Below are 15,793 nucleotides of genomic sequence, written 5' to 3'. Positions count from 1 at the left end.
TTATTTTCTTAGTCGAGATGATAATATGTACGTATTTATCATATATACTCTTAGCCCTTATATCTCTCATGTTTTGGTGACAATCTGTGACAACATTTTTCTTAGACAATTTTTGACATACATTTTTGTGAGGCTCACTTTGTAATGTATTTCAACGATATGAACCGTTTATCTTTTAAATATTCTCTCAAAGATCATGTCTACTAAAAATCACCCAAATATAAAATCATATGACCATTGATTAAGGGACTATGGTTTCTTTGTAAAATCATATTCGTCTATTTTTTTCACTATAAATGAATGTCTTAATCTTATTGGTTTTGGATTTGTTTAATTTTTTGCAAGGATGATCTTCGGATCATTGAAAATATTTCAGAGTGGGCTTAGAAAAACTTGTGTAAAATTTTTTACAAAAAATAGTGTCATAAATCTGCCCCCTTATGTTTTATGTGTATTATTAAAGTCAAAGTAATAAGTCTATGTAGTTAAATAACATTTCGTGCATGATGATTGACCAAATTTTTTTCGTAGTATAGATTATTACCGAGTATAATTTTTTTTTTGAAAAAATCAAGATTAATGAAAAAATAAATAAGTAACGAAGAAAGGAAGCAATTAATCAAGGTTTGCCTAGCAAATAAAAATGAATCAAAGTCTAAAAGTAGTAGGTGAGGAAAGAAAAGGCTCTTGGGGAGGCCAATAATTATTTTAATGTTAGAACTTGTTCTTCTTGCAGGTCCTTCTAAGCTACATGCTTCTTTCTTCTTCCACAGCCTACCCATAAAAAAAAAAAGCAGAAAATGGTGAAGCCACGCGTTCGGAAGTTGATTGATACAAGAAGGAAGACCCACACTTTTAGAAATGTAGTAGAAGCTTCCTTTAAAGTCCCGATCAAAGAACTCCCACCCATTTCCCATTAGAAAATTTAAAATCCCACCTCTCTCAGTCTCTCTTTCATCATTTTCTTCAAGAAAGAAAAAGCTTGTCGTTTGTCCCTTTGTCCCAATATCGATCTTATCTTTCAAACATGACTAAAGTAGGGTTTGTGTGGTGGGTTATTTATTTGAGAACTTTAACGAAAAAATTTCGGTACTGTTTATTTTAATAAAAAATTACGTTTTCATACTAAAAAATCAATCTTGGTACTATTTATTTTACCTTATATTTTGTCTTTATCTTTAAAACTCAAAGTTTTCAAACTATTTTCATTAGTTTTTCTTTTTCTTTAATGTATGAAATTGTTAGCAAAATTGCCATGTTGTAGGACTTTTTATTTAACAAAAACAATTTTTTTTATAACGAGTTAACAAAATACAACCCATTTTATAACTGATTAACAATCAATTAACTCGATTGCAAGTAAGATAATTAAGGCTCATTCGAACAATAAAATTTTCAGGCGTACAGTGTCATATCTAATCAAATTGTAATTTGACCCACTAAACTTAATGTGACATGACAAATAAAATGCAGTCCAACATTAAATATTTCATGCGCGTTGTGCATACAACTGAAGTTCTAAAAGATGTTAAGTGCTAATTGAGTGGTGAGCTAAGACCTAACACCTAAACAGAGGGCTAGATGAATTTAATTAAATTGATATAGCATATAAATTGATTGTTGCCTACGTACACTCTGAAAAACTATACTTGTATTGAACAAAGTGAAAGAAAAATATGCAATAACTATCCACAAAAATAATAAGTAACACAACACAGCATGTTAAAAAATTTACTTACTTTACTCATTAACCACCTACAATTTTAAAAGAAAAATCAATTGAAAATAAATAAATACCATACATTTTGCAACAGAAGTCACTATAAACCATTACATATGAACATTCAAGCAACTTAGATTCTGCCACTTAATACTACGTTATGGTGATATTTTTTTTTACTCGGAAATGAGAGGTCCATAGAAAGAGGTCAAAAATGAATATGAACCATATTATTACTAGTCAATTATAAGACTAAACCCTACGTCCTCCACTTTAGTATAGATAATATCGTTTAAAGAAAAACGAACTTAGATTATCTTCCTATGACGTTTCTATTATCTTAAAGAATAGACGCTAATTTCGACAAAATAGTTTAGCTTTGTTCCAATTTTTGATAAAGTTCATGGTACTTTAGAGCTTCGACTTTTCAAGTATCGCATGGCAAACTGCACACAATTAACTTATTTATTTATTTATTAAGATACGATATTTCATTAGTTGAAAGAGGTAAATTATAGAGACATATTCATGAACAATTAAATAGTCTTTACAACCTAGATTTAAAATATTACAATAATCATGACTAATTGCAAAGCAATAAGCGATTTCAAGCACTTCGTTGAAAGCCGAGCTCACCGAAAATTGCAAGATTACAGGGGTTAACGAAATCGTTAATTTTCCTGTTACACGAAGATCATGTGACAACAAACTCTCAAATTGTATTGGAATAGAGATTATGAGGCCCAAAAGTCTAACCGTATATCTCCGCCATTAGCTAATGAATCAAACAACAACCCTTTCATGCATAGATCTCAACTGAAAATTTATAAAAAACGCTTCTACTAAATAGAGAATCAAAACTATCAAACTCCTAGCGAGAATCTGGAAACTATTAAACATAATCAAAATTAAAAGGACAAAAATAGTATCACCCCCCTTATCCTCCCGCTACACCAAAGAGAATGTGTCGTGCTAGCTAAATCCCAACCCGACGCAAACGTGACCAATTACACTTTGTGGATCCAAACTCATATTAAAAGTGCAAATTGGAGTTAAAACTTTGTGTTTGATGTGTGCGTGCCTTGAAAGGCGATAATTATTGACGGATACAACGTTTCATGACGACAATTGGATAAAAAAAAAAAAGTAAGTGGAAGACATGAGAAGAAAGAGACCAAGAAGATTTTTTAGAAGGGTTGCCGTCAACCCGTAGGCCAACAGCAAGGGCCGGCGGCGAAGAATGATCACCTTTGCTTTTCTCTCCAGACGGCTGAGGTTTCTGGCTATTCCAATTAACCTATAAAAGAATCAGTATAATTTTTTATTACAAGAATGGCACATAAGCTTAAAAGAATAAATCATATCGATGAATGAAATTAGAAAAAGGTTAAGTATAATTGAAGTTATCTCGGAGTATCCATTTCTTTAAATTTAAAGTAAATGTCTAAATTATATGTAATGAGAAAATTAGATGTTTAATTCTTAACGGGTCACTAATAAATTTTAGGGGTTAACAAAAATATGACTCATATTTTAGCTCAGATCTCACTGGTTAATGAAAACACGATATGTTTGGTTAACTACGAGTTCACTCTATTTGAACAAGACAACTAATGCTCATTCGGACATTAAATTTTTCAAGCAGGAAGCGCGAAAATTAGTCAGATTCGCAGTCTGACACACACTAAACCCAATGTGACAAAAGACAACTAAAATGTAATCCAAACATTAAATTTTTCATGAATGTTGAGCATGTTGCCCGAATTCACGGTTTCACAATATAAGCCTGTGACCCGGATAAAAATGTAGCCAAAAAAGAAAAATAATTAATTACCATTCATATTTTATATATTGGATTTTTATTACAAATTGTTCATGAAATTGAAAATCGATTAATATAATCCTTGAAAATGATTGTCACAAATCAATATGGTTCTTCCGTCATAATTCCGTTAAAAATTCTGTTAAGTGTTGACGTAACATTTAAATGGATCCCACAAATTTAATTAAATATTATTATGTGAATAAAAAAATATTAAAATAATAAAAACAATTGCTATTTTTTAAATTAAAATTTAAAAAAATAAAAATAAAAAAAAGAAGAAGGAGATGATTGAACACTGTTCATCATTTTTTATTCACATAATAATATTTAATTAAATTTGTAGGTCGTCTTTATGTGCCACATTAGCATTTAATAGAATTTTTAACGAAATTATGATGGAAGAACCACATTGATTTGTGACAGTCATTTTCAGGAACTACATTGATCGATTTTCAATTTCAAAGAACTATCTTGATTGGATGGATCAATTTCAAAAACCATTTATGATAAAAACCTTTATATATTTCATTATGAGAAAGAAAAGAGTTTTGTTTCTAAGAATTTCTAGAACCCACGTCACTTTCAACTTTTCTCCTTTATAAGAGCCATGTCCACGAACGCGCAAGAAAGAAGCTGCGTTTCTCTTTTTGTTTTTGTGTCTTGAGGAAGGGATTGAAAGAAGAGAGTTATGGTCTTGGTTTTTCTTCCAGCTCAAAACCACCACAACCACCGCCATGGTACCTGGTAGAGGCAAAGCTCGAACCAACACTGTTCTCTCTCGCTTCTTTCTCTCAGGATTTTACTGCTGGGGTTGGGACTTCCTCACTGCCCTTCTCCTTTTTAGTAGCCCTAGCACCTCCTCCTAAATCCTAACTAAATAACCCATAATTTAGTTAAATCCCAAAACCAGAAAAAGGGTGTGTTTTTAGCTCAGTTACATAGTGTTAAAGCCAAAGTTTTTTTCTTTATTTTTTTGTTAATCGGGTTTTTTTCCATTGGAAAAAATGGCGCAAAGGTCCGTTCCGGCGCCTTTTCTGACGAAGACGTATCTACTGGTGGATGATCCGAGCTTGGACGACGTGATATCATGGAATGAAAGTGGGACGACGTTTGTGGTTTGGAAGACTCTGGATTTTGCAAGGGACTTGTTGCCTAAATATTTCAAGCACAACAATTTCTCAAGCTTCGTCCGCCAGCTCAATACCTATGTAAGTTTTTTCCCAATTATATTTTTTTGGGTGTATTTTTATGTAGAAGATTGTTGTTAGCATTTTAAAAGTTTAATTGAGCATTCTAAATTTATTTTAAACAAAATTTTAGAATACTAATAACAATTTTACTTATATTTATCTTTAATTTTTAATAGTTCATAAATTAATTTTATGTTTTTGTAAAAACAAATTAGAGGACAAAACTAAAGACCGTTGAATGATTTTCATAGAGATTCTTGTTTTTTTTTTTTCTTCAATGGTTGGTGAAGATTGCTTGAAAATAAATAAAAGAGGCTTTCATGTCAACCAAAAAAAAAAAAAAGACTTTGATTTGATGGATCCATGTGAACACATAAAAAAAAGCCACGTAAAAGAAAAGAAACATTGTCGAAAATGTTCCCAATGGTCAATAAAATAATTTTTTTTGTGATAATTCTTTTTTTTTAAAAATGTTTTAATAAACTAAAATAATAATGAGCCTATTTCCCTGGAACTTCCAACTAATAATTTTTTTTTATAGAAAATTTTTTTATAGTTTAATTTTTGTTTTCAACAGAAAAAGTTGGTGTGTATAAAAAATATATATATTAATGAAAGATGACGTCACGGTGGAAGCATCGAGATCGCAGCCCGTTTTAGAATTCTACATTGTCCGCGGAATGAAGGAGCCCATATCTACTGTACCCATTATTGCTGTGCCCACCTGTGACACTTGTTCATGGATTTAACCTTTATTTAACAGTGAGAGAAATACTAGATAGACTAAATTGGTAATCGAAATTTAAAAAATTATATAATAGGAAAGCTGATGATTGAATTATTAAGTATTAATAAACGTACTTATTTCTTATTCATGACACGTTATTTATCTTGCAAACTTTGTCTATAAATTTAGTCTCTTAGAATTACTTTTAAAAAAAATTTATCAAATAAAAAAAGTGGATCTGGTTGGGGTATTTTCGTCGACAGGTGTCAACTGCTTAATGCAGGCAGAGGGTGGGCATAGGGTTTTTGAGCACAACAGATCTACACCCGGCCTGTACCCAATAGAAAAGTTTGCAGTCTGGTCCCCCTGTCTCCAATTTTCCAAATCGGACAGCGGAAAATTGAACTTTCTAGAAATTACTCAATTATTCCATAAATGATATGTTAATTATTAATAACGAAATAATTAATCGATTTTTTTGGTTGTTTTAATTTCAGGGATTTCGAAAGACCGTGCCGGACAAATGGGAGTTCGCGAACGAGAATTTCCAGCGAGGGCAGAAGGAGCTTCTGTCCGAGATTCGCCGTCGAAAACCGGTGACATCAACGGCGGCGCAGGCAGCGCTAGATGAAAAATCCGGAGGGCCATCGACACCGTCGAACTCAGGGGAGGAGCTGGCGTCGACGTCGACGTCGTCGCCGGACTCGAAGAATCCGGGGTCGGTGGAGACGGCGACGCTGAGCCAGGTGGTGAATTTATCGGATGAGAACAAGAAGCTGAAGCGGGAGAACGAGAATCTGAACTCGGAGTTGGCGCAGACAAAGAAGCAGTGCAACGAGCTGGTGGGGTTTCTGGTGAAGTACGTAAAGATGGGGCCCGAACAGATCAACCGCATCATTGGGCGTGGAAGCTATGGGCCCACCTGCGATGATTTTGAACTGAACAATCGTGGTCTTGGTCTTAATATGGACGGTGGCGATGATGACGAAGAAGAAAAGGAAGGACTGAAGTTGTTTGGGGTTTGGGTGAAAGGGGACGAGAAAATGAAGGGGAAGAAAACGGGGCGAGATGAGAAATTGGGGGTTAGTGGTATCAGCGGTGTTCCTCGCACGAAGAGGATGAAGGGCGGTGTGGATTTTCACGCGCCGATGATGAGGAGTGGGAAGGTGTGTAACTAGGCTAGCCGAGCAACCCCGAGCCAAGCGGAGCTAGCGGGAAACAGGGGAGGTTTACATGGTAACCACTGTGCACTTGCCCACATGCAGTGTGAAAAGTTTGTAGAAATGTAAGTTTTTATTTTGCATAAATAAATACCAAAAAAAACAAAAAAACATAGGTAGTTCCATAAAATGCAATAGATAGACAAAAATTATGGCGGTGTTATTATGTAGTTGTAATATGGAATTGGGTTTTTGAACCTTGTTTGTACAATGCTGGAAAATGGGAATTAAAAGTGGCTTTCCTTTTTAATCCTTTGAGAAACTTTATTATTTGCTATTTTACATGTTGGGGGAGCCTTTCTATGATCAATTTTCATTATTTTTTTGAAGAAGTACGTATTAATTAAGAAAAGATAACGTATATTTTCGGAGGAAAATATGCTTACATGGGCCTCGATAAAACCTTGTCGGGATTTTCAACCTGGTCAAAAGAAAAAGAGTGTATCGCACATCAATTTAGAGTTACCTATCCTCCAGAACAAATGTGAAAAGAAAATTACAAAGAAGCATCCTCAAAGAAAACACCAGTTATGAAATTCAGTGGTTCCTCAAATAACATCACCTCCTGCTGACATCAACCTCCCACCAAATTCTATACAAAACTGGGAGGAATTGGTTGAGGAATTTCATGAACAATTATATTGATCGGGAATAGAAGTGTCGGTTTCTTCTTTGGCTAGGATGGCTCAGTCATCTGATGAGTCACCAATGAAATTTCTTACCAAGTTTAAATCAGCCGGGAATTGGTGCCGAGTACCCCTCCCTGAGGTCGAATTTGTTAGGCTTACCCAGAATGGCCTAGATGTGGAATACAAGAAGAAATTCTTGGGGGCAAACTTGCGAGATATGTATGAGTTGGCTCAGCACGTCAAGTAATATGATTATTTGCTCAAAGAAAAGAAAATCTAGAAAACCCCAACCTGAGGGAGGATTTATAAGAATCCAACAGTGAGTTATGCATCAGCCGGGTGCAAAGAGTCCCAATATGTCAGTATAGATGCAGCCAAGAAAATAATTGACAAACCGTATGTGTGTAAGGCGCTGGCTCACACTAATTCCAAAGATGTCAAAACATGCTCGGCTTTGGTGGAAGCAGCTGTCAAAACATCAAAGGTATACACTTTCAACATTACCAAGGCTGATGCCATTTTCGACCAACTATTACTTGCAAAAAGCATCAAGCTTCGGTCGAGGCATGAAATTCCTAAGGCCAAATATTTGAAAGGGAAGACATACTGCAAGTATCACAACTCGAACAAACATATGACAAATAACTGTGTCGTATTCCGTGATGCCATTCAAAGCTGGATCGACAACGACAAACTCAAGTTCTCAAAGAAAACTCAAATGCTAGTGGATGCTGATCTTTTCCCTTCAGCAACATTAAGTATGATGGATGCCCACCTGCCAGGGGACAAGAAAAAAGGAAAAGCTGAGTTCATCCTAACATACCATGTTCCAAAGCAGAACTCTTGGCATCGACTGAAGATTGATCTATCTCAGAATGAACAACCTAGTTTCCTCTTAAACCCAGACTATGTCGAACAAGTGTCGGACTCCAGCATAGAAGATACTAAAAGCTCAATGGTCATGCGTAGTCGGTGCTAATCGCAAGTCATCATAACCGAACCAAAGTCATAGAAACCTCTGGCCGAACCACCATAACCTACACATGCGGCTTCAGCAACATCTCAAACAATGCTCGGCTCAAGCCAACACCAGCAAAGAGTTTTCGATAGGCTCAAACCTCAACCACAAAAGTACAAACCGTTTTCAGCCAGATGACGACTTGATTTCGATGAACCATTTTATTATGAGGATTATTATGTACGCAACTCTGGCAGCTTAAGCTCTTCCACGACCCATCGAACCTTCAAGCCACTTGAGCCACGAGACCAATGATGGTATAGCTACAATTCTCATGTCGGCGCATATATTGTCATATCTAAATCCAGAATCATCGTTGTTAGAGCATAGACTGCATGGCTTATCGTCGAGCAGCCCAAGAAATCTCAATTACAAAATGGCAGCCTAAAGAAACAGCGAGCAAAGAGAATGATCGACAAACTCTAGTGATTATGACTGAGCTGCTTTAAGGAAAAAAGGTAATTAATCGTGATTTTGAAACTGAGATTGAAGAATTCAAGAAATGAATCAAACTTCTTCTTCGACCTGAAGAGATGAAAGCTCACTTTGAACATTTCAAGAATGAGGCCGAAAGTAAACTTCCTCCACCGCCCCTATAAGAGCCATTGATTAAAGTAAAATGAAATTGCCATCCGTCATTTTTTGGCGAGGTTTTGGAATACATACATGAGTTTCACAAGAAACATTTGGCTAACGATTTGTATGGCCTGCCAAGGGCATACCAAGAGTCTCTTAATTTGGCTTTAACCTGCCCCGATGCTAAACAATCATAAAAAAATGGTCAGAGTTAGAGATGAAGGCTAGGTTTCAACATATTCGCGAAGACAGTGTTCTCAGCTTTGAGGTGAAACCATATACTGATATTAATCCATCCGACCTCCCATTTTCTCTCGAATGCCTCCAGTACCTGTGGTATCATTTTGAGGTATTCTCAGCTGTATCATTATTCGGCCTCACGGTCAATAAAAAAGAACGTGTGGCATAGTTAGACGTTTATCTAGACATAAGAGATGCTTGCATCGCTTATCAAGAGCAAACTTGTAAGGCTTTGTAAGCACATGACTAAGTCTTAACGCCAATGTAGCCAATCGTTGAACTCGAAGATGAAACGGCCATGCCAGATGCACCATATAAACGTGTTTTACCTGTGGTCGAAGATGGCCCTGCTAATGCGACCAAGGAGTAAGACATCTTGCTAAATGATCGAAAGGACGAGGGTCGTGACCCGATAGGCCATTTGGTCATCGACAACATGGAATCAGCATGGTCCATGTCTTACCTACATAATTCCAGTCAACCACATCCCAAGCAAGTTTTTGGATGGCAATATGGTTGTCGAAGAAACTACGCAAATTGATTTCATGGCCACTGAAGAAGCTGAGCCGATTAGTAAGGAGGATAAGCTTAAAGTAGCTTTAGCCGAACCGTTCCCCCGTTTTTTGATCGATAACCTTCACCACTTGAAGCCGTTATATGTAACGGCCCATATTGAAGGGTATCCAATATCCAAAGTTTTCGTTGACTGTGGAGCTGTAGTCAACATTATGCTAATTTCCATTATGAAGGCGTTGCGACGCTCCAAAGATGAGCTCATCCCATCAGGTGTGACAATGAACAACTTTGTAGACGACATGTCTCAGACTAAATGAGTGTTTTCTCTGAAAGTAAATATCGCAGGTCGAAATCATATGACCCTTTTTTTCATAGTTGATTGAAAGACCGAGTACAATGCTTTGCTCGGTCGTGACTGGATCCACCAGACTGGTTGCATTCCTTCATTGCTATATTAAGTCATCATCTTCTAGGATGATAAATCGGCCGTAGTTCATCTGGCCACGAGGAGGTTGGCCGATCTAGTTGATAATCTTGATTACTGATACAATACAACAAAACAGATGCAGGGCTGCAATTTCATCTATTATGAAACAACTGTTGGCCCATTAGTATACCATTTCCAAACAGCTGAATTCTGGCGTGAACTTAGTAGAGTTCCTTGTTGGATAAGATAACGGCCCAGTCCTGTCCCTTGATCAAGTCTGAGCTGCACCAACTGAGCTCGAAGATAATCGGCCGGAAATCAAAAACCCTTTAGAAGAAATAAATGGTGGAACGATCGATGAACCTCAACCTTTATTTATTAGTGCTTTATTGCCTCAACCCATGACGGCCGAGTTGTGTAAATTACTTGAAGAATTTAAAGATTGTTTCGCTTGGAGCTACCATGAGGTGCCTGGCAATGATTAAACACTGGTCGAACACGAATTGCATATTAAAACCAGTTGTAAACCTTTCTGCCAACCTCCACGACGATTCTCGACCAAAGTTCAGCTTGGCATAAAAGAAGAAATTATTCGACTTTTAAAAGCCGGCTTTATTTGGACAGTTCAATATGACGAATGGTTGGTAAATATCGTCCCAGTCTTAAAAGAACAGTGGTGCTTTACGTATTTGCATTGATTTTCGTAATCTGAATTTGGAAACTCCCAAAGACGAATATACCATGCCAATTTCATACTTGTTAATTGACGTCATAGCAAACCAAGAGATTCTATCTTTCATGGACGACCACGCGGGTTACAATCAAATTTTCATTGCCGAGGCCGATGTCCATAAAACTGTTTTTCAATGCCCGGTGGCGCTTAGGACCTATGAATGGGTTTTTATACCATTTGGACTTAAGAATGCTACTGCCACATATCAACGTGCCATGAACACCATTTTTCATAACCTGATTGGTTCAATTGTTAAAGTATATATTGATGATGTTGTGGTCAAGTCAAAATGCTGCCGAACACATTTGAATGACCTTCGGTGCACGTTTCTTGGTATGCACCAACATAACCTTAAAATGAACCCTACTACATGTGCCTTTAGCGTATTTGGAGGGAATTTCTTAGGTTTACTCGTACACCATCAAGACATCGAGGTAGATTAGAACAAGGCTCGTGCAATCATCGATGCTCCACCCCTAACAACCAAGAAGCAATTACCATCATTGCTCGGAAAAATCAATTTCTTTTACCGTTTTATTTCCAACTTGGCAGGAAAGATGAAGGCTTTCTCCACGTTCCTAAAACTCAAAGATTCCAATCGATTCAAGTGGTGAGAAGAACATCGGGATGCTTTTACACAAATCAAGGTCTCAAAAAGCTGTCAAATGACTAGCTTTGGCCGATTTCCTTGCCCAACATCCTTCACCATATGGATTTGGGGGCAACGACGTTGGAATCGGCATGGTCATAACCCACGACAAATTTTTTACGATGTATTTCGATGGGTCCAGTACCACGCAACAATTTTTTGACGATGTATTTCAGCCGGGGTTGACATTATCATCCAATCGCCCAACCATTACAGATGGTATTTTTCTCTCAAGCTAGGTTTGATTGTACGAACAATCAGGCCGAATACAAAGCATTCGCCATCGACCTTAATATTCTTCACAACTTGAAGGTCGCCCGTGTATCCGTCCTCGGTGATTCATGACTTGTGATTAACCAGCTCAATGAGACTTTTCGTTGCATGAGTTGTACTATGACACCTTATCATATGGTCGCCAACTATGTAGTCGAATCATTTGCATTCAAACATATTTATCGTTGTTAGAATACTGATGCATATGAGTTGGCTTAAATAGCCTATGGCGCAGAACTCTTGGGGGGCGAGGTAGGCCAGGTCGTACAATAGATCAGCATCTATACCCGGCCTTGGTTAATCAACAAGTTCTCAAACTGGACGACGTAATTATGACATGAGTTATGTCTTTGCCTTCGTTACTTGAAGGAGAAGCTCCTATATACATCTGTGCGGTCGGGACGTTGCTAGATGATAGGAGAAGATCAATTATACGATACCTTAATGATTCTAGTGGTAAGCAAGGCCACAAGACAAGGGTACACGCTACAAATTATATAGTATATCTGAATGAGTTGTATCGAAAGGGTAAGGACAATTTGTTGCTATTATGTCTCGGCCCCGAAGAGGCCGCCCAAGCTATTACAGAGGTGCATGAAGGAATATGTGGTGCCCATCAATCGGGCCCCAAAATGTGTTGGTTGCTCCGCCGACATGGATATTTTTGGCCAAGTATTTTAAAAGATTGCATATAATATGCACGAAGTTGTTTACAATGTCAAATCCATGGACCTATCCAGAGAGTCCCAGCCGAACTTCTTCATTCGATCCATAGTGTATGGCCGTTTGGAGGATGGCCCAAGAATGTAATTGGCAAAATCACGTCGTCGTTTGGATCAGCAAACCATGCATGGATACTTGTAACGACTGATTACTTCACCAAGTTGGTGGAAGCAAGATCGTACGCCGAGTTAACGTCCAAAAAAATTTGCAATTTCATAGAGGAAAACATTGTGACAAGATTCGACATGCCAGAGACGATTATCATAGACAATAGCACAATTTTTACAGCCGATAGGTTTAAAGAGTAAACGACAGGTTTGAAAATTTGGCTCGAATTTAATATTGAACTTCGCATAACTAGCAGTCTTGTCTTCAGGCTCTAGAACTCGAAGGTCGAGACTTGTTCCTTCCTCGGCCGCAGTCGAAAGATCAAGAAGTCAGCAGCGCATCCAACGCCACATCAACACATATTTTACTTTCTGGCCGAACTCAGTCGACAAGTTGGCACACCCCGCATTTGACCGAATGATGTAGTTAGCTTATCAATTACTCGGCTTGCGCACCACATAGGCTAGGTAGTTTTTAGGGTCAACAATATTAAAACAATATACATTTGGATTATAAGTTCTTTACTTGCATGATACTCATAATACGGGCTTTTACACTTGTCAAGTTTGAGGTGGTTTTGAAAATGGGCTATGAGATTTCAATTTTCTAACATTGCATCATGAGAATGTCAAAATTATTTCAATCGATTCAACTTTATACATTATGTTTTTTTGAACGTCTAATATTCCACTATATTGATGGTGTTTCATGTACGAGGCGTTGCTAGGCTAACTTATAAGTCACACTTTGACAATTTAGACCAAATTGTGCGATTAAAAGTTACTATGGACTACAAAGCATCAATTTAGGATAAACTGAAACTCCAAGGGGAGGGTTTTTTTATATCATATTAATCCATAAGACCATGTGTGACCCCGTGGGTTAAAACTTTAAAATTTATAGATTATTAAAGAATGATTTTAGCCTTTTTTTTCCATCTTTTTCAAAAATAAAATTTATGTAGATTATCTTAATTTATTTTGTATGAACATTTTAATTGAAAAATATTTAAAATTCGATAACTCTAACATGATCTTTTGGCATCTTGAAAAATTTAGAAATGGGAAGAAATCGTTTTGAAGTGTTAGAAAGAAAAATAGAAGAACAGTATGAGGAAAATGTTTGTTTGTGTGGACGTTTAAACAAATACATAGGTATTTAACTATTTAAAGACTTTTTAGCATGAAATTTGAGTTAAATTTGGACCGTCAAAATTTTCTTTTTTTACTGTTGAATTTTCTTATACTCGATCACAGTCGTTGCTTAAATGTAACTATATAAACAAGTTGGATATGGACTATTGGATCTACCAACGTCCTTTAATGTTTGTTGTTGGATGTACAAAAGAGCAGTTGGGCTCACGTTCCTTTGACGACAAGGCTGCAATGCTGGGTATCAATTAGGGGTGGGTTCTGTTCAAATTGGTTCGGTTTTTTGCCAAAACCGAAACCAAACCGAAATTTCGGTTCGGTTCATTTTGTTTTCGGTTTTTTCGGTTCGGTTTTTTCCAGTTCGGTTTCGGTTTCTTGTTTTTTTTTTCAAAAAATGAAAAACATTGAAATTTTAAGTTTTAACATCTCCAACACAATCATAACATAAGCATTCTAACTAGAATCAAAGACAATGAAAATAAACATTTAACGTTGAACTAAAATAATCAATCAAGTCTTCCAAAGTCCAAACTAACAACCTCACAACACAAAAATCGTACAAATGACTTAGAAAAGTTAAATTGTAGGATGTTGTTCAAAGATCAGGGTTGTTTGCTTGTAACTGCATGTTGACAACTTGATTAGTAAAAGTAATGCGTGGGTAGATTTATTTAGTGTGTGTTGGATTCTTTTCCATCACAAATTACGCAAGTAATCTACCCGAAATAAATGTTTATGGATTCTATTACATGTTATATGAGAGTAGATTTGGAAAAGAAAGCTGAGGCTGAAGTAGACAGTATTATGGAGATAGATGTAGGTACTTCAGGAGGAGGTTTGGTTTCGGAACCTTATATGAGGGAGAAATAATAGGTTAGGGTTTAGAGTTTTTATAGGCCTTTTTTAATATTTTGAGTTTAGAGTTTGGCAACACATTGGGTTTAGCACATTTTAACTTACAAATTGGGTTTAGAAAATAATACCCAAAATAAATAATTAAATAAAAAATTAATTTAATTAATTTGGTTCGGTTTCTAGATCACTAAAACCGAATCGAACAAAAAGAATTCGGTTCGGTTCAGTTTTTTCGTTTGGTTCGGTTTTTTCGGTTTTTGGTTTTTTGAACCCACCCCTGGTATGAATTGCAATCAGCTTGTCACTTGCGGCAAGTGGGGCATGTGAAAGAAGCCTTGCTTCCTTTTTTTTTTTTTTTTTTTTTTTTAACCCTATATGCAGTAACAGAGTCAGAAATTTATGTATGAGAGAGTCTCTCACATATATAGGCAATTTAAACATAGAACATGATAAATTGAAGTAATTTGCATAAAAAACGAAAGATTCTAAATCAATAGAGAGAATTAAAAATATTGCACAAACCCAGAAACTTAAATATGAGGAATATAAGTTAAAGCCAAAGAAAAGTTGATAGAATATGGAAGGAAAGTGAAGATTGCACCATAATAAGAGTGATATAGAGAAAAGGGTTTGCATTTGGAACATACTTGAATTTTAAGGGTATTAGATTGATATACAACACCATTGATTTGTTATAGTAGCAAGAAAAATAAAGCAGGATGAGCCAGAGACCCTTCTGATCCTTAAATGGCTTCGTCATCGCCGACACATGGTCTAAACATGTCTCATACTCATAACGTCATCAATTTAATTGAGGATTAAATAGTGATACAACTCGCTGATATAGATTAATATGATTTCATACTACCTAACTCATCTTGAAAATAATAATATGAAAAGTGTGAAATGTAATTAGCCCGAATAATAAAGATGAGCCGATGGGGTTGAAGCCCGTAGTAAAAATGCAAACTGGGTTTGAAGTATATGAGCCCGAAGAGGAAGTGTAATCCAGCCAAGGCCCAAGACATGTAGAGGAAAGTCTTTAATTTCATTATCCAAACCGTTTTCTTTTAGGTCATAAATCAAGGATCATTCCGGTAAATATTAACCTAACCATAAATCATTTAGTTATTTGATTGTCGTCTTCAACAAATAATTTTTTTACAACACTGTTTGCTTATTCATGTAGTAACAGTCAGATAACTAATATTTT

The 15,793-nt window shown here is 36.3% G+C and overlaps 1 protein-coding gene across 1 annotated transcript; it reads left to right on the top strand.

Moving 5' to 3' along the window:
- The first annotated feature begins 4,189 nt into the window (after window positions 1-4,189).
- On the top strand, window positions 4,190-6,785 carry LOC103403040 (heat shock factor protein HSF24). The gene is given in 2 exon segments (NM_001328728.1): window positions 4,190-4,753; window positions 5,960-6,785. Coding segments are annotated over 2 exon segments (885 nt in total). The 5' UTR covers window positions 4,190-4,549; the 3' UTR covers window positions 6,641-6,785.
- Window positions 6,786-15,793: the final 9,008 nt, after the last annotated feature.

The sequence above is a fragment of the Malus domestica genome, chromosome 02 (assembly GCF_042453785.1).
Source record: "Malus domestica chromosome 02, GDT2T_hap1".
In the NCBI taxonomy this organism is placed as follows: domain Eukaryota; kingdom Viridiplantae; phylum Streptophyta; class Magnoliopsida; order Rosales; family Rosaceae; genus Malus; species Malus domestica.
The sequence above is the reverse complement of the archived record's forward strand: the minus strand, read 5'-3'. Positions and strand labels throughout refer to the sequence as shown.